We start from the raw sequence: 18386 nt of genomic DNA, 5'->3' as shown, positions 1-18386 counted from the left end.
AGCTCATCTGGGTTTATTCCAGTGCTTCCAACTTGATGGTGCGCAGATTTTGGCAGAGGCAGTTAGAGGTGGGAATCTATTCATAGATTTCTGTCTCTTTATTTTTTTTTATTTTCTGAGTACTGTTGAACATAAAAGACATTTCATAATAGCTCTCAAGCCCTCCCTGATTTCTTTACTGATTTAGAGGACCTGTTTGTGTTGCCACTTTGCATTTATTTCCTTGGCATCTGGGAGACTGCTAATGGGATACTCTTAGGTTTATTTGAGATACTCTTAGGTTTATTTGAGATTGAATGTGTTTGAGGAAAATAGAGGGATTTTGGATTCTACCCTGTCCTAGTCCTCTCAGGAAGCACAGTGAATTACAACTATATGGTAACACTTTATAAACCATATAAGTCATATTAATAAATGAAACAAGAGGCAGCGCCGAGAAGCACGTGGAGCCTCACAGAGGCTTTTCTGTACCCAGGAAACTGCTCTGCTGGCTAAGAAGAAATAGCAAAGTTGGTCAGTTCTAAGAACAGGTTGGACAGAACCTGCTTGAAATACGTATTTCTCAAGACTTCGTCTGCTCTTGTTCGTTCATGTTGTGATATTCATSTCCGTTTCCATCCTGTATGCAAAGCTGGTTAGTCTCTGTTGTGACTTAACATTATATCCCTGGTCTACTTTATATTTTCAATTTTTGGAGAGAGAGAGAAGAGGAGGAAAAAACCCACGTTTTACTTTGTGAAGTGCTCTGTCAATTTACAATGCCCTAAAAGAAATATGCAGTAGTTATTACTAAAGTCTAATTATTTAAATGACATCATTTAATAATGATTATTATATCCCAGCAAGTTTTTTTTCTTTTCCTTATTTTTCACAGATCTCTTTGATAGCAAATAACACAGTGTGTATCGTTATTAATTTTTGTGGAGACATTGCATCATTTTGGAGGCCTGGAATGCAAGAGGCTGTTAAGGCAAAAACAGAGAGTGCTTAACAGACCTATTATCTTTACAAGAACAAATCTTGTCCACAAGGATAGTAGAAAAGGAGAAAAAACTCGCACAGCAGCAAATATTTAATTAAAAGAGCTGCTAGTCGTGGCAGCAGCTGCTTAAACACAGATCTGTCCTTTAAATAACTTCAGCTATATAAAAGGAGAAAAAGGGGAGTGGAGGGAAAAGCTCAAAGGCCATGTGCTGTAATTGCAAAAAGGGTTTTCGTTTTTACACTGCAATGTCTTTAGCAGCTATTAGCTCCTTCTTGGCCTGCTTGGTACACCAGAGTCCTCTGGGGGTTTTATGCTGCTGCCAAAAAGGAGAGACGAGAGTGTATCAAGAAAGCCAATACGTCATCTGCCAGCTCCTACTGCCCTTGGTTTAGATGTACCAGGTCTAATGATGAAGGTTCCCATTGGCCTTTATGCAAAATAAAGTAAAACAGAATTTGATAGAGGCATGATTTGTTCCTTTCCAGTATTCATTGACTGAATTGTAGGCAAATCCTCCTCCCCAGTGCAAAAACTCTGCTCRGGGCCTAGAGCCGCTTTGGCTCCTTGTCCTCATGACAAGGACCTGTCCCCACTGTGGGCAGTTTTCTTCATTTAATACCGGTTGTGTCTCTGCTTTTCTTGACTTGATGCACTGTGACATGGGCCTCTGAAGGAACYGTTTAACATGCTGTGTTATTTATAATAATATATTGACATTTCTAAGGTGATATCTAAGAGCATCCCTCAGGTTGGACCTAAGTGTGCCAAACGCAGTTCTGCTATATAATAAATGATCTTGTTTGCCCCAAAGCGATGAACCTAATGGACACACCTGTTGGGCTGGACAAGCGAGAAGAGTCTGGGGTGTAGGTGCATTTGTGTGTGTTGGGGAAAGCTGTTTGAAGTAGACGTGAAGCCATCCAGCTTAGCATTTCCTATGGTCTAGGGACCTTTGTAGGCTTAGAGCTTAGCTACAGGGAAGCATGAAAAAGCAGAAATTAAGTCAGAGATATTTGAGAGTAAAATGTACGAAAGGTCTTGTGCAGTTCTTGTCCTTTTTTTAATAACAGTGACTCCTCTCTGTGGTTTTCTTAGCCATTTGCTGGTTAGTGTTTCTAAGATGCACAATCAGAGAAGTGAGTTATGGGTAAGGATCAGAGGGCGATCGGGTGGAAGTCTCTCTCTGTGATGCAATACAAATCAGATTAAAAACAATATGACCAATAGGATTTATGATTTCTCCAATTTTAAAGACAGATAAATGTAGAACAGCATGCTTGAAGCTATAAAAGTCCTGTATAAAGTGAATAATACAGTTTTCATGTCTGTGATATTTAGAGAGCTTTTTCCCAATGTTCATGTAATTAATCAGTAGGATATGTCTGAAGACGAGCTGGCAAGCAAAAGTCGCATTTGCTCTAAAGAATGCCATGTTATGGGCAGTTCTGTTTGTTTGATATTTAACCTTACCAGTCGTCTTATAGATTTTTTTGCAATTTTAACAGATTKTAATAATTCAAGCAGAATTTTCCGTTCCTGATGTCTGTTTGTTGATGTACTTCTAATTTAATTTAATTTAATTTCTAGCAAAATAGTTCAGTTGTTTCCAAAAACACGATATGGGGAAAATATGGTGTGTGCATTCGGCATTTGTAGAGCTATCTCACAGGGAAACGATAGCAACTCCATGTTTTGGAACAAGGACTTGACATTTGGCAGTGTAGTTAACAGATGCATGTGTTTCGCTGTTCCCATGGAAAGCAAACCACCAAAAGCGAAGAGAAAGGAAAAGTAATGGAGAATTAATAGCTTTAAAGCATATTTGAAGGTTTTATTTTCACTGAGCATGCTTCAGCTGAGGCAGTAGTGGTTGAGCAAACTTGCTTTCCGTTCCATAACTGCTACGGGCAGGGATGGGGAGCGGGAGACTGCTGAATCTGCCGTGAGAGTGCTGTGTAATTTGGATAGTGATGCACAGTCCAGGCACCCCAGCACACTGGCTTTACCGTGCGCGTGGAGAAAGATGCSCAGTGCATGCACGGTAAGTCCAGTGCTTCCCAGAAGCATCACATTCATTCTGCGTATGCTGTGGAACGATCTGTCGAGGCACTGGATGCAGCCAGGAATTCCAAATATTGGGCAAATACCCAGGCTCTGTCCTTCTGGCCAGGCAAAATGTTGAGGTGGAACAAGAGACGGAGTCGCGGGAAGGTTGGGGTTGGACCTTCCTGGTGCATATGCCTCTGCAATCTGGATGGCGTCTCCACAAGTAAAAGGTGTTGCAAGGAGGGAGGAATGAATTGCTCACTGTTTTAGCTGAGGGAAGGGCAAGGAGTGTTGGGCTTAAATAAAGGGAGATTTAAATTAAGCAGCTGAAAGCTGCTTTGTAATGTTAAGGAAGGTGGAGTGCTGCAATAGCATGCTTAGAAAAGTGGAATCTCCTTCAGGAGGAGTTTCAAGAGCAGTTTAGACAAACTTTTGTCCAGAATTGAGCGAGAGCTTCACAGACATGCGCTTGGTTGGCTCAACCTCCAGGTTGTTCCTAAACTGTTCTCTCCGTGGTCTTGGGAGCTACTTCGCTACACACCCACCATCCAGCTGAGGGAATAGACTGGAAGTTTTGCCCGGTTTCCTTCAATGCTCTTCTCTACAGGTACTTGTTAGTAAATAGATGTATTTCCAGGCTTCTAGACGGTCCGAATAGTGCGTGCACTGCGCGTTTTCTTCCTCCTTATTCTCTGCTCAGGCACCTATTTGGAGCCAAATTGTATCCCTAAGGATCAGCAGTGCCTTAACATATAGTGTGTGTATGTGATGTATCTCCAGTGAAATATTTTATGGGTGATCACCTGGAAATAGTGCAGGTTTTTTCCATCTTTCCAGTAGCGAAAGGGATGATGAACATGGATCCAGTGCTGAGAGAAGCAGAATTACAAAGTCTTTTTCCTTTCTCTCAGAGCTGCTGTAGATATGCTCAGTATATTGTCAGCTAACTGTCTTCAGTTTAATTGACTGCTGTTTTGAATCAGTGCTCTGAAAAAAGGCATTAACGCAGCGAAACAACAGCAGCAGCTGAAAAGTCATTTGCATCCAGAATGCTGTAAATGGTGGTTTTCTCTTACAGTGGTAAAACTATGTGAACAAACCCAGAAAAAAGCTCTCCAAGTCACTAATGCGCATGCTCAGAAATATTTTTCACCTTATCAACAGCTCAGTTCCCCCAAAAGCTTTGATACAAAACATTTCCATTAACAGGAGCTATTGAAACAAAATGATGACCAGATTCTTTGTAATATTGTGCTACTTAATAGAATGTCTCAGACACTTCCATTAAGAGATTATGAACACTTCCCTCCTCTAAGATGTTAGCTGAAAAGTTATTCCATCAGTTTCTCATATGCCTCCGCTGGAATCATAATGGCTCCTAAAGAATATAAATGAAATAGGAGCGTCTCACATATGAAGGCTGGGTTTGTGTGTGCATGTTTTTCTTTAGGCTTATCATTCGTTTTTTAGCTGTAAAGTTGTTCGTGGAAAAAGGAAATGAATGTAGACTCCAGCATCTAAGTCAAACACAAAGAAAGGAGAAAATGCAGAGCTAGGATGAATAATCCATCAGACCTCCTAATGCATAAAGTGGGCCAAATCCTGCATTTATTACTCTAAGTAGATTTCTTTGGTACTTCTTGTGTCTTGGTAGATTGCAAATCCCATGGCAAAAGTGGGCGATCCTCCTGTATAAAGGAACCAAGACACCAAACTGAGGTTTGACACGCTGCTTTGAGAAGAGGGTCTCCTTGTTCCGGCGAAGGTCCTAGCATTAGCCTAAGTGAGAAGCACATAAGGGTTTTAGGGTTTGTCTCACTGTGACACGGTTGGTGTTTAACTTGTATCCTTAAATGTTTTCACACATTTTCCATGGTTAAATCATTATATTTCACTTGATTATTATTATTTTTTTTAATAATCCCTCATATCTCTGGTAACGTGAAAAATGTTGGAAGCGTAGTGGACTTGATTTATCAGGAAATGCAGGTGTTCTGAGACGCTCCGTGAAGCTCATCTCTTTTATTACACGCAAGGAGGAAAAATCAGAGAAAGGCAGAAAGTCCGTGAGGTTGGTTGTGATGAAACTTGCCGTTGCCGCGGGTCAGCGACTGCAACTTAAATCAGAAACACCCAGTGTCCCGGGGACTTCCACTCTCTTGTAGCACTGTTGTGCTGGGATGCAAGAATGACGTCAGTATGAAAAGGAGATTCGCTTCAATTTTGGCGTGAAGTTTTGCTTTGYTTTAAGACTTCCTGTACAAAACCTGCCGGAAGGTTGCTGTCAGGGTGCTGGGAAGAGGCCGGCCCCGCTCGTGAAGCGGGGAGGGAGAGGGGGGCTCCGGCCGCGCGCCCTGATGGCACCCGTCAGGCAGCGGGTACGGGGTTAGGACGTTCCCTATTTGACAGTATTCACCAGCGCTGTACGCTGCGGGTGAGCTTTCCTTTCCGGGATACATCAGAAACAATTCATCCCTAATGGATCAAGTGGGAATAATAGCTGTTTTCTGGTGTTTATAGGGGCAATTCATTTGCAGTTAACTACCTTTTCTCCGTTTTCTCGGTGTCATCATGCTACTAACACAGGGACCTCTCAAGTAAACACGACCCATGCTGTGAAAATCACTGCACTAAATGGAAACCTCATTGCTCTGCAGTGGCTTCTGCCGTCGTCAAGCGATTCCCCGGCACTGGAATTGCCCCCACACCGAGAGGAGCCGCGCTCTTAAATGGAACGCATCTAGTGCTTTGGGTTGCTGCAGGTTTGTCCCCCTCCTTGACCACCTGATGAAGTGCAGCCTTTCTCCCGTGACAGCCTCCCGGAGCCGATGCCCGCGTGCCCGGGAGGGCGATTTGCCAGTTTAGCGGCGCTTTCCGTGTGGGCTGGGGCCACGAGGGGCCCCGGGCGGCAGCGTCGCCGCCACGGCAGGGCTCAGCCAAGCACGGGACCGCGGCGGCCAAATCCAGCTCTGGCCCRAGCTGGGCTTCCAGAGAGGCTTTCCAGGGAAAAAAGCGGCAGGATTTCCCCTCGGAGGTGTTGCTTTGCTCTAATGCGCACGTTTGCTGCTCTCCGCGTGGGACAGCTTGGGGTTTTACTACTGTTTTGTGCTTCGAAACACGGGGCAGTAGTGCACAGAAGAGAGAAGTGCCTGTGCCCCAAACTCATTTTCAAGTCGAGAGAATTTGCATTGCTGCCGTTTGGGGAAGCGATCATTAGTAGTCTCATCTGAAAACAAACATGACCTGCCTTTATTTTCCTTGCATGCGGCTGACACGCCGTCATTTCCAGTCGCTCAGCCTGGCTGCTGCTGTACTTCGTTTTATGCTTCATGCTTGACCTGTGAGCTGAAGTGCTAATCACTGGTCAAGATTTCAATTAATATAAAAAAATACTTTCAGCCAGGAATGTTTTAAGCTCATTTAGGAGATGTAGTTTGTCAAGTTAAAAAAATAAATAAATAAAGGCAAAAGCCTCAAGCAATAGCTTAATTTCTACACAACCGATGTGTTTTCAGATATATCCATAAAGCTCAGGTCTGTGCTGTTTTGTTACCAACAGGGAGGTTATTGTCCCTGTGTATTTGTAGGTTTGTGAAAAAGCCATTTTCACGAGAGTCCTCCTTTACAGTGCTATCTGCTTGTGGTGGCATAATTTCTGTGATTCGTTTGCTGATGAAAAATGAATGTTTGGCTATACCTTTAAGAAAATGTGATACAGCAAGTACACATGGGGAAATTAGACTACTGCTGTATCTGTAAATGTGTATGTATATATTTACACAAGCAATTTATGCTGCAGGATGTGGTATGTACAGCTAAATCACACTGTGATTTATATCCAGATTTTTCCCCTGAAAGAGAGATTGCTGCCACAGTATGGTAGGAAGAAGTTTGATTTAAAGGTATGGACTGGTTCCCACATGAGGGAAGACTAAGTCTGCATCTGCAGACCTGAACTCCTCTGGTCCAGGGAACTGGGCTGGTGGTAGAGGCTCACGCTGTGCAGGTTTAAAACAAACCTTTTTGAGGGACTCATCATCTCAGGTGATGGAGACCAAAGTATGTATCAATTAAAAAAAAAAAAAAAAAAGTTACTTAAATTTATGGAAGATAGGCCCATTAATAACTGTTATGGACAAAAGTTTAGATGCAACATCTGTCTCAGAAAGTCCCTAAGCAGCTGTTTGAGGTGGGGAGGGTAGAAAAGCAGGAGAAGGATCGTTCTGTGCTCGCCCTGCGTTTTGCACTGCGCCCGCGCGATTGCCTGCTGCCCGCGTCGGCCAGGCGGGCTGAGCTGCTGCAACGCTCGCGTGACCTGCTCTGGTGTTTGTGGTGAAGCACCAGTGTTCTGCTTAAAGCACTATAGAGACTTGTAATTATTCACGTATCTGAAAACATAACTGTAGAATTTGGCTGCAGATTGTTATACATTTATATGGTCTTCATAATTGGAATAACACTTATGCCAGTTTACTTCAGTAAGGGCTGTGTCCGCACTGTTGTAGCTAAAGCTTAATGATATATTCATAGTAAAGACTGTATTGTTTACAGTTAATGTTTATTTCCTTGGGTATGAAAAAGCTAAACCAGGTAGTGATTTCCGCATGTTTGTTATTTGTTTGAAAGGAATAGATTATTGTTCATAGTGTTAAATGAGTATGTTTTAATGATTGGATTTTTTTGAATATTGCAAGTACTGCTTAGAGGGCTTTTTTGTGCTTTACAGCTAAGCTTTTCTGATAGGGGTTGGCAAATCAGCAATGTTTCTGATCCATGTGTTTATGGGTGCTATTTTTTGAGTAGATTTCCATTATGAATATCAACAGTTGCAAATGTGAACAGTAGGTGTGTAATTTGTATTAAGTTGGTTGCTTTATCCAATGTTCCAGCTCTTAAGCTTGCTCACACACATTTTCACAGAAAGCAAATACAAAAGTTGGGACTTCTATTTAAGTGTTTGACTTAAAGTTTACAGATGATCCTCTGCAGGGTTAAGTCAAGTCCAGTCAACAATAGATGGGTCGAGCAGATAGACAAAATGGGTACTGACAGATTATTTATTAAGTTTAAATATCATGTGTTGCCAGGGCCGTTGCTCAGTACCACGCTGTTTTTAAAAACCAAACTCTTACTGTCTCAGAAGGAGCTAAACTTGGAGCATGTTGGAAGGCGTAAGGAAATGAAGAGGGGGGAAAAAAGTCTGCAGATAACCTAGGTTGTGTGAAGGGTATTGGTGAAACTACCATAGGGAGTCCCATTTTATCAGGAAAACGACAATCCCCAGTGCTTTCCCACCAAGTACCTCTAGCCACAGGAAAGGAGGCTCTGCACTGTCAGACATCCATAGGCTGCTACCCACAAGGAGATCGTTTGTGCTGGTTAGAAGCCACTTTTCTTTAGCTTTCAATCGCCGTGTGGGTAAAAGGCCTGTAGGGCTGTAGGAAATATGGTCCTCGTATTGTATGATTTAGTAGTACAGCGCTTCAGCTACTAGACATACAAAACGAATTAAATCAAATCTGTCGTGTGCTATGCCATTATACAGGCAGAATGATGACCAGGAGAAAATATTAACCATTTCTAGCTAGCTTTTAATCAGTTTGAGAGCATAGTTTGCAATGCACTGAGACTTCAGCAGGATTGGATTTTAGGATTTTGTTGGATGAAGAGATTAAAATACACAGCGACATGACACCAACCTGCCTAAACATGGTCTACAATTAAAATGCATTTTCATTTTCCTTTCAGCAACATGAGACGTGTTGGAGCTTGAAAAGTTTCAGGTGTACTGTGCTGGGTGCTGGTTCTCCTCAGGTGAGGTGTGAAGTAAATAACCAGCCGACAGAGTGTCTGAAGGACACTGGCTTTGCCAAACTAACTATTTATGAATGCTGGACTGACTTTTAATCTTGATTTTAGTCCACTGATAACTTAGAAAAGAGCTGGGAGTGTTTGCACAAACGGATAGCTCCCGCTGGACGCGTTCTCCCATGGTTAGGCACTCCAAGGGGTGGACATTCAGGTGCAATACCCTTTTCAGCTTCCATTGGACTCAACATAAATGACATAAACTGACTTTCCACATGATCACCACAAACCCTCAAGCTGAGACATTGGTCGCAGCTGGGCGATAGCAGGTGCCGGTCTTGGGGACAGACTCTGGCCGTCGCCGTTCTTCTCTGCCCCCCTGGTGAGCTCATGTCTGATGGAGGGCGCCCTGCCCGGCCCATGTCTGACTTTTCTTCTTCAGTGGTTGAAACCAGGCCCTGATAAGTTGGGCTCCCAAATCCCTACTTGTTCCTTAGAACCTTGTCCAAGGGAAAATAATTGTATTACTTACCCTGGTTATTACATCAAATGTTTTGCTGCTGTGTGTGCTCTATAGTAAAACATTTCACAGCCTTACCTATCTCTTTATTCTTTATATTCATTCAGTTAATTTTTTAGAATTTTTTGTGTCCAAGAGATTTAAAGACTGCTAGATTACAAAATTGGGAAGGCGTAATACTTGGAATGAAATCATATTTGGAATGCAGAGATTTTGTAAAATAACGTTCAAGAGTGGTTTGTGTAACTGTGCTGAAAACTTTACCTTATATGTGCTGTCCAATGATATTTTTAAGGTCTTTGGCAAAATAAGTCATACACAGATTCTTCTCATTAAACCTCCCAAGAGTGAAGTTGTATTTAAAATATAATCTTCATATTTATATGCTACATTCTAGTAGCTGCTTTGGAAGTACTTCACCATGGAAGGAAGAACATCTTTCTGATTATAGATGATTATTTTAATCACCTCCAGCATTTCATCATGGACTGCTTTTTTGGGAAATAGCAATATCCAAAAATAGGCAATTGGGATAGAGTCAAATGAAGGTTATCTTTTCCCTGGTACTGACACTGGAATGTCAGAAAGCTTTTAGAGGAAAAAGCTGTATATGCCATTGACACCTGGAGTAAAATGATGAGTCCTTATGACTATTCCTTCTTGTCTTTTCCAAACATAGGAATGACTGTGCATGTGCATTTTGAGGGGGGGGAATATAGCTGCATAAATACTGTAGTTGTAGCATTAGATTTAAGACTTCACTAGCATAAATATCAATCTTTCTTAGCTAATTAGTGAAGTAGGGAGATGTTCCTACTCCTGGCATGGAAAAGCGCAGAGCTAATTACCATAGCACGCGCTCCGGGACTCTGTCGAAGGTCCCGGAAGACTGACGCCTCCGTTATGGAAGGTGCGGTGGGACGTTCATCCCACGTGGCGTGTTGAACACGTTGCCTTGCCTCACATGTTTTATTTTTTGTTACTTTGCTGGAAGGGTCTGCAGCAGAGGGGAGAAGCGGGCCTGAGGGCTGTTTGCAGGGGAGATTCGCTTTCTGCGTGCTGGTCACTGTCGTTATATCTGTCGTCTCTGCGTGTCCCCCTCAGCCGGGGCATCAGCTATAAGCAGCAAGCCTGAAAACAGGGAAGGCAAAGCTTGCCTGTTGCCCTCAGCTCCCTGGAGGTGTTCAAACCCCAAACCTGGTCCAACGTGATCCTTGTTCAAATCCTGCCCTCTCCAGGTTTCACGCCGCTGGCCTCCCCTGGAGGCCCTGGCCGTGCCATGGCTCTGGGAGACTTGCCTGCTCCCGTCAGAGCCCCGCGCAGGCGTGAGCCGCTCTCCAGCTGCGGAGTCACGGCTCTCCTCCGGCTGTGGACCCTGCCGGCGACGGAGGCGGCCGCGGTCTGAGAGTAACCGGTGTTTTTTAATGCGCAGCACAGGTCAGTTAGGCAGCAGATCAAATGTCAGTGCAAAGTTCAGGGAGGCAAAGGAGATTGCCGTATGTTGATGGATGGTGGGGGGCGGAGGGTCGCCTTAATAAAACGAGTATTGGCTGCCGCGGGGAGCGGAGCAGCGGGGTTGGCGCTGGGGGAGCAGGGGGCAGGCGGGGAGGGGGGTTGAAAGCTTGTGTTTGCGGGGATGGGGAATAGAGAGGGATCGTTTAAGATCCTACCAGGCATAATTCAAACGTTGTGTCCACCAGGGCTGTTGGCCGGCAGGTGGGATTTGAGCGGGCTTTGGATGACGGAGGGTGGTATATCCACAGTGACGGGGGTCACGAAGAAAATCCGAAGACGGAGAAGGTGACTGTGTGTGTAAATACGCTCGTTAGTTTTGGACCGCTAGTGCTCACTAAGCTGAATGGCAGCAGCGCTAACCAGAGTATAGGCAGGAGCGCTGTGGGCTTTCCAGCGCAGCTCTGTCAGCCATAGGTGAAATCCAGCCATGGTCCCTGGGGAGCGGGGATTGCTAGTGTTCTGGGCTGGGGGGAATTTTCGACTGAGCCTGGGACTTTTTTTTCTTCTGTAATTGTGTCTAAGAAAGAGTGAGAGTACTTAATTAAACTCCTGTGCTATACAGTCACTTACCTTGCAACATACAGTATAATTAAATAACCAAATTTTCATTTCTCGTACCAGGAAGCATTTTTCTTTCCAGAGTTTTGTTCTGTTATTCCGTAACTAGGGCCAGCCCAAAGGCTGTAATTTCTAATTACTACTGGATTTTATTTAACAATCTTGTAATATATATGTCACTGATAAATTAAATCTGAATCTAGCTAATGAAAAAGTCAACTCTGAACTTTACCAGTCCTAAGCTCTGGCAATCCAGTACCTTCGTTAATATTTGTGCTGTGGAGAACTTAGGGGCTGAACCTTGCATATTTTAAGAGGAAACCAAAGAGCTGAGATGGATGCCGTATTTCATAGTACAATATAATTTCTCTTGGAAGTGGTAGACCAGTAATCTGGGATTTGGGGCTGTCATCCTGCTACTATTTATGAGCAATTTTAATGTAGTGATTACATGTAGTGAAAATTGCTCTCCGGGTTTGTAAGATAAATGGAAATTTAACAGTTTTTCTCCTGTTTTGTTGTCCAGTATTTCTATTACATGCTTCTGGAAGCAGCAGTATACAACAGAAGAATCTGGAAATGCTTTACTTCATAATAATACCAATATTTTGAAAGATTTGCTCACTGTAAGTAAAAGGCAGCTCATTAAACAAACAAATGAGCTGTCCTTAGAGCAATCAGTATTTACTATTAACTGAACAGCACAGTAAATAATGAATTGAAGGTAAGGAACTACAGATAAGTATTTGCAGTGAATTCAAATTACCTGGCTTAAGCCTGAGGCTGAGAAAAGGGAACATAAAGATAGAAATGGGGGGAGAAGGAAGAGAAGGGGAAGAGACGGGCTCGTAAACGTAACCTGCATTCTCCCATTCGTGTTCGCTCGTYGTGCAGGAGGAACGTTTTGTTCCGTAAGCTCCTGCCGCCGCCAGGCCGGCGAGGCTGCCGCGGCCCCGTGGCGAGGGCGAGGGCCAGCGCGGGGAGCGGAGCTCGGGTTTCCGCCGAGGTCAAGACTTTGCAAGTTGTGGCCTGGCGCATGCTAGACCTCAGGAGAGCGTTGCGCTTTGGCACTAGCGTGACCGAAACCTGCCCACAGCTGCCAAGTTCTTGTGCGGCTACGTCATGTATTTTTCCAAATTATTTAAGCAGTTAAATTGTCCTTTTACTAGAAACTGGCAAGCAGTGAGAAATTCTGTTTTGGAATTAAATCGTCGTGAGAGAGAGACATTGTGCAGCCCGAAGTTCGGGTACGCGGCTGCGGTTCAAGGCGGGAGGGACGGGGGTGCCTGGGGGATGCCTGGCGCTGCTAATTTAGGAAGGGGCTCGGGGTTGTTTGGGTGCTWGGGCTGAGAGGGGAGGCTGCTGATTCGAGCCCCCCCCGCCGGGGCGCCGCGCTGACCCTGGCCCCTGCCGGCCCCTTCCACCACCCGGCACGCGCGGGGCCGGGCGCGCGGATGCGAACGGAGAGGCGTAGTGCCGAGAGCGCTGCTGCGCCCGCGAGGTGGAGGCCCTTCGACCACCATAGTGCCATAGAAATCCCAGTCAGCACCGCTGAAATSGTGTCTCCGTTGCTCCGTTAGCGGTCATAAATGTAGCGTGCAAACAGGAAGCTTATCTYGCTGGATAGTTGTCACTGCATAAATACCGCCACAAAGACGCTGTTGCTTCAGTCGCTCCACGCTGGGGTTGCACCTCCTGAAAACTGCCACGCAAGGAGCGACGGAGAGGTTAAGTGCAGCAGCAGCAAGACTTTGAATTTGCCCTTGGAAGTATCCGATAGCTGTGTGGAAGTACAGCATCGTCAGTCCCGAAGTGCTCACCATTCCCTGCGCTGGTGCTGGAGAGCCCCGCATTAGTATTCAACACAGGGAAAAGGCGCGAGAGAGCTAGACGGGCCAACTAATTACAGCGGTCTGCAGAGACGAGCCATGTCGTACCACATGATAAAGGATATCCTTTATCCAGTACGCTCCTTTTTTCCCTTCTGCCACTTTATTTAAAAAAAAAAAAAAAAAGTATGAGCCAGTTAGTGGGTTTCATTAAGGAATCAACCTCTTTTATTATTTTTCTTGAATTTAATCTGAAACTGTATCAGGTTTTGTAACATTCACATTAAGAGAAACTTCCTTTCCCTGCCTGCTCCTCAGCCTGCAGCCCTAGCGATCTACCCACCTTGTGTAATGTTAGCTCCCATTTCTCTGGTTAGCATCCGGAGGTGAACTGCTCTGGGTCCCCAGGGCACTGTAAGCAGATGGGGGGAGAAGAAGCCTTTGCTACCATTAATGTGCCATCTGCAAGCAGCAACACTGGTCAGATTTTTATGAGCCTAAATTGCAATTGTGGTTTGCTTTCAGAGCATCTGTTTTATCATAAATGGCACAGATAGGTCTGGAACTTGTTTTCTGCAGGTACGAGGTAAAGGGGATTAGGAGAACCCAACGCTGCGTTCACAAAAGGTGTGCGCCCATCAGGTGCCTGCTGCCGGGGGGTAACCGCGCGGCTGCCGAGCCTGTGCGTACGCTGTAAGCGCTGAGACAGTGAGGAATTAACGGTTTTATTGAACCGAGTTTTGGAAAGGTTTATTACTCACAAGTTAGAGCTAGGAGAAATCAAACAGTCAAAATACCTACTGCCTGCAGAGCAGAAGTTATTAATGTTGCTGAATACCGCCTCGTTTGTACCCAGTCGTAGCCCGGGTGACTGCGAGCGAGCCGGCGGTGCCCGGCCCTCCCTGCACCCTGGCCGGCTCGCRGCACCGGCTTCCCTGGGCCACGTAAGCGGATTAGACAGCGTCTTCCATCAAAGAACGCTCAGTGCCTAAGAGACTTACAAGACATCTGGTTTTTAGCCTCATTTCTAAATAAATGAGGCTTATGTGATTATACTGTCTGCCTATTGTCCCCTCGTTGGCCAGTTTCAATCTTGACCCAGGGATTTTGGTCTCAGAGATGTTAACTTCCAGTAAATTTTCATGAACTGGTGACCAAGTACACAAAAGATATCCTATTAAGGCCTTCAGGAGAAAGGGCCGCAGCACAAACTGCTCCTCATCTCAGAGAAATAACACAGCAACAGGGAACGCGATGAATAAAAGGGAAATCTCTGCCTAGAACTTGCGCTTTGCTGAGGTCCAGCAAATCCAACTATCAGGAGCAAAACCCTCCCGGACCTGGCTGTGCCGGTTGCATTGCTCACAGCATAAGCTGTTTCTGCATCCAGCTCCAACTAGCCGTGCTTAGCGAGGAGGCGCGTTTCCCAGCGGGTTTCCCAGCGCGCTGCCGGGGGCCGGCGAGGCTTTGAGGCAGAACTGCCCCTCCTGCCTGCCCCCAGCACACCAACTGCGCTCGCTTATCCAGGGACTGGTTTTCTGAGCTGTGGATCAACCAAGTGGTACGTGCAAAGATACAAGGTCTGGCCAGGCTTAGCCTGGAAATGTGTCACCAGGTTCATGTAGCTCTGCCTTTGGACTTGGTGACTTGAATCAGAGCTAGCTGGAGGACACGTGTCCTCTGGCAGCCGCGTGGAGCGTGCACCCCACGGCTCATCTGCTGCTGAGCAGGAGACCTGCCCAGGGACTTTGGACATACTTAGCCTGAAATACGTGGCAACTAACTGCTGTTATTTCCACTGCTGGTGATGTTGGGTCCTTACCTGCAACATAAGTAACCCTGTCTTGAAAATTGTTCTTGCAAAATTATCTTGAGAACTAAATTCTACTGAGATTACTGTCCTATAAACAGTAAGCGTTAGTAGATACGCAGGTACAAAATGTATCTTATGCTAGTTAATATGTCAGTGAGATGCTGCAAGTGATGATGAGAACTGAAATCCTCTGTATGCCCCCATTTGTAGAATTCTCTCCTTTACTCCTCCGTGAGCTGCAGTTAAATGCTTATTAGAGCTGAATTTTTTCTCCTTTTGGCAGACTGCTGACATTTTTGCCTTGTAATGGAGAACCTAAGGATGTATAATGGGTTGTGTAAAACCTACAGTAGTTCTGGGATTACAGAAGAAAAGCAAAGGTCTCATGTTCTTGTCCTTATTAATGAACTCAATTGGACTAAATGTCCTTTTTTAAACAGAAATGAAAGATAAAAGACATATGAGATTTATGAATAGGGTCATTAGTGTACCAAATTTCTCTCATTAGATCTGTTACATCGCTTTTCAACTTGCACAGCTCTCATTAGGAAAATTTATGAACTGGAATGATTACAAATATACCATATTTTGAGCCATCCCCGCTTCTCAGTGCGAAGCAAAAAGTAATTATACTTCTGTGGTATAACTGATTTGTACTTTGTGCATATGTGTGCATGTATTTCTTTTGTTGTTACAAATTTAATATAGGACTTCCAAAAGCCAGGGGGTGGGGGGAGAGAAGAGGAAATTGTACCACTTAGTGCAATTCACAATTTAGCTGCAAATCCTGAGGTATGGCTTTTATTTAGTAACCTTACTAGGGCCAAGCTAATAATGCACACTAACATGACTGTGTCTTCTCCTTACTAGACTTGCAAGTTCACATCCTTGCGTCTGATTTGAACTGACGGTGAGAGGAAGCATACGGTATCATTCATTCTGTTTGGACTCCTTGTTTGCAGAAGAGTGATGGAGATGCTATTAAGCACAAAAAGGATCACCATATGCCTGTTTTTCTTTGTATTGAATCTGGCAGCAGCTATTGAAATACCATTATCAGGTAGGTTGTAGCTATTTACTGAACAATTTGCTGTTGTGGTTTTAAACCTTTCCCTGAAGAAGAAAATATTAAATCCTAGTTTCAGTTGTTCCAGTTTGAATTTAATTCTGCCAGAACATGGCCTTTGGGAAATTCGGATGTGATAAAAATATAAGTTACTTTATTTGGACCTGTTTAAATGCAGCAGTAGACTTGTCTAATAGCATATATCTGATGTTTGAGATCCAACATGTTGCTTAGCTCAGAGGGTTCAGTTTTGTCCTTCACATAAATATCTCTTTTTGTCTTTGAATCTCCCTGAAGCTTGTTTGATGTATGTACACCCTTACTTGTCTTGCAGCCTGCTGTTTCAGTTTGAGAAAGGAGCAGGTGTATGTCTCAGGGAGTACATTAGTCCCCAGAGAAGTATTTCCTRTGACTTGCATACTGCCCTGGGGAGCATCTACTTTATCCACTTTTGGCTATGATGCATTCAAACTGCCTGTTTTACATGGTTGGTGTGTCTTCAGTACATGTGTAAATTGTGGGATGAGCCTCCTACGGGACAATGCAATGAAAGTCAGTGGACCCCATTGCCTGGAATACAGCCCACACCTCCCAAGCCTTGCATTTTTCACACATAAATAGACCAGGAGGATTACAGACCAGAGTTTGCTTTCGGGGGAAAAACAAACAAACAAACAAAAACCACTCAACAATATAGTTTTTTGAATGAATTATGCAGGTAAAATAACTAGGAAAGAAGAAATCTAGATTCTTTGCAGGCGTTTGGGTGCTGTAGCCCCAAGCCGTGGTGGTCCTGTATGGAGGCCATTTCTAATCAGAGTAGGTCAGTGGCCAGTTTCAGAGCATCGTGTGGCTCTTGTCACGACCAGTTAGAGCTCTGGTGTCTGTCAGGCTTCCTGGCTGCAAAGGAGAAGTGCGCCAGGTAGGTTTATAGCATATTCTTCTAAGCTGTCCAAATCTGTTTGCCAGCATTTGGAGGTAGAAGTTCTTTGGAAGCAAGTACTGCAGTGGCTTCTTATGCTTAAATAGAGTAAAAGTGGATCTGTGACCGTGACGTGCAGGACAAACTGGGCAGACACTGTTTTTAAGCACCTACTCAGGGGAACCATCTGGCCCTTAATATGCTTTAATGAAGCATTTTATATTTTAATAAAAAGGAATTATGTGTGCTCAGTGAAGCTGGTGGGCTTGGAAGTGTTTAACAGAGGTACAAGGGATTTGAGACTGTATGGTATGGTGCGATACCACGTTTTGCTCGAGCTTTGAGCTTCCTGGACTTAAGAGAAAGCAAAGAGCGTGTTAATTTTCTTCCTTGCTGTTTATAACAATGCAATGATCCTATTATCTATCCCCAGCCGCACCGCAGGGGGCATTCCCTATTGTGCCTCTCTATTACACGGACTTTCTCAACACTTTAATTCCCTTGGAAAGAAAGTTAGTGAAACATCATTGCATAACTGTATGACTGGTACCGTTTTTTTCTCATGCTGTACCCTGGAGCATGTATTGAGTCATCTATGTAATCCATGGATTTACTGGTAATTTTATCCAGTATGGAAACAGCAGTTTGCTACTTGGGGCGGGGGTGTGCTTGGGAATGTGTGCGTCTGTGTATTAAAAAGCCACTTGTTACTAACTTCACCACTGACTAATTCCAGCAGTCCATGCAAACATGAGGCAGGCCAGGCTGCTGACAAGCAGTGTTCGTGCCTGTGTTGGTTGATTTTGGTGGGATATTTTTGTGCGGAGCCCTACCTCATCATTTCTGGCTGCAATAAAAAGTTTACTTCATATTAAAGCCCCAGTTGAGTTGCTACGTTTATAAACAAATACACGGTATGTTCCAGGAACTGCGTCGTCAGGTGTGTAGCTGTTCACTGAAATCCACTTTTCCGTATACTTAAATCATCTGAAGATGTAAGAGATTCCCCTGCTTGTCTTATTTGTAGTGAGGATAAAAGTGGTTATCTAGTTGCCTGACTAAAAGGTTAAAACAAATACAGTATGGCAGTTGTCAGATTCCAGACCTGTTTTGTAGTTGAAACGCAGACTCCCATCTGTAGGGGTCTGTAGATGACTGTGGTGTCTTCTGAGGCTCTGTCAGCTGGGGAGAAGGATGAGAGAGGCAGCAGGAACAGCAATTTTGGGGCAACCTATAAGATGCCTCCTGCGGTCATGCCRCAGGAACACGCTACGGCGTCTTCCCGGGGCAGCCGCACGGAGCAGACCGGGTCTGAGGTGGCCCC

General features: G+C 44.5%; 1 protein-coding gene across 3 annotated transcripts in view; it reads left to right on the top strand.

The window, feature by feature from the left end:
- Positions 1–15961: 15961 nt before the first annotated feature.
- Positions 15962–18386, top strand: part of CHL1 (cell adhesion molecule L1 like) — a 59890-nt gene continuing 57465 nt past the window's right edge. For all 3 annotated transcript variants that reach the window (XM_026074910.1, XM_026074911.1, XM_026074909.1), the window contains exon 1: positions 15962–16134. In XM_026074910.1, coding sequence (XP_025930695.1) covers positions 16044–16134 — 91 coding nt within the window. In that variant the 5' untranslated portion in view covers positions 15962–16043. The remainder of the gene's footprint in view (positions 16135–18386) is intronic.

The sequence above is a fragment of the Apteryx rowi genome, unplaced genomic scaffold (assembly GCF_003343035.1).
Source record: "Apteryx rowi isolate R43461 unplaced genomic scaffold, aptRow1 scaffold_4, whole genome shotgun sequence".
Taxonomy (NCBI): Eukaryota; Metazoa; Chordata; class Aves; order Apterygiformes; family Apterygidae; genus Apteryx; species Apteryx rowi.
This window is presented reverse-complemented; position numbering and strand designations above follow the sequence as displayed.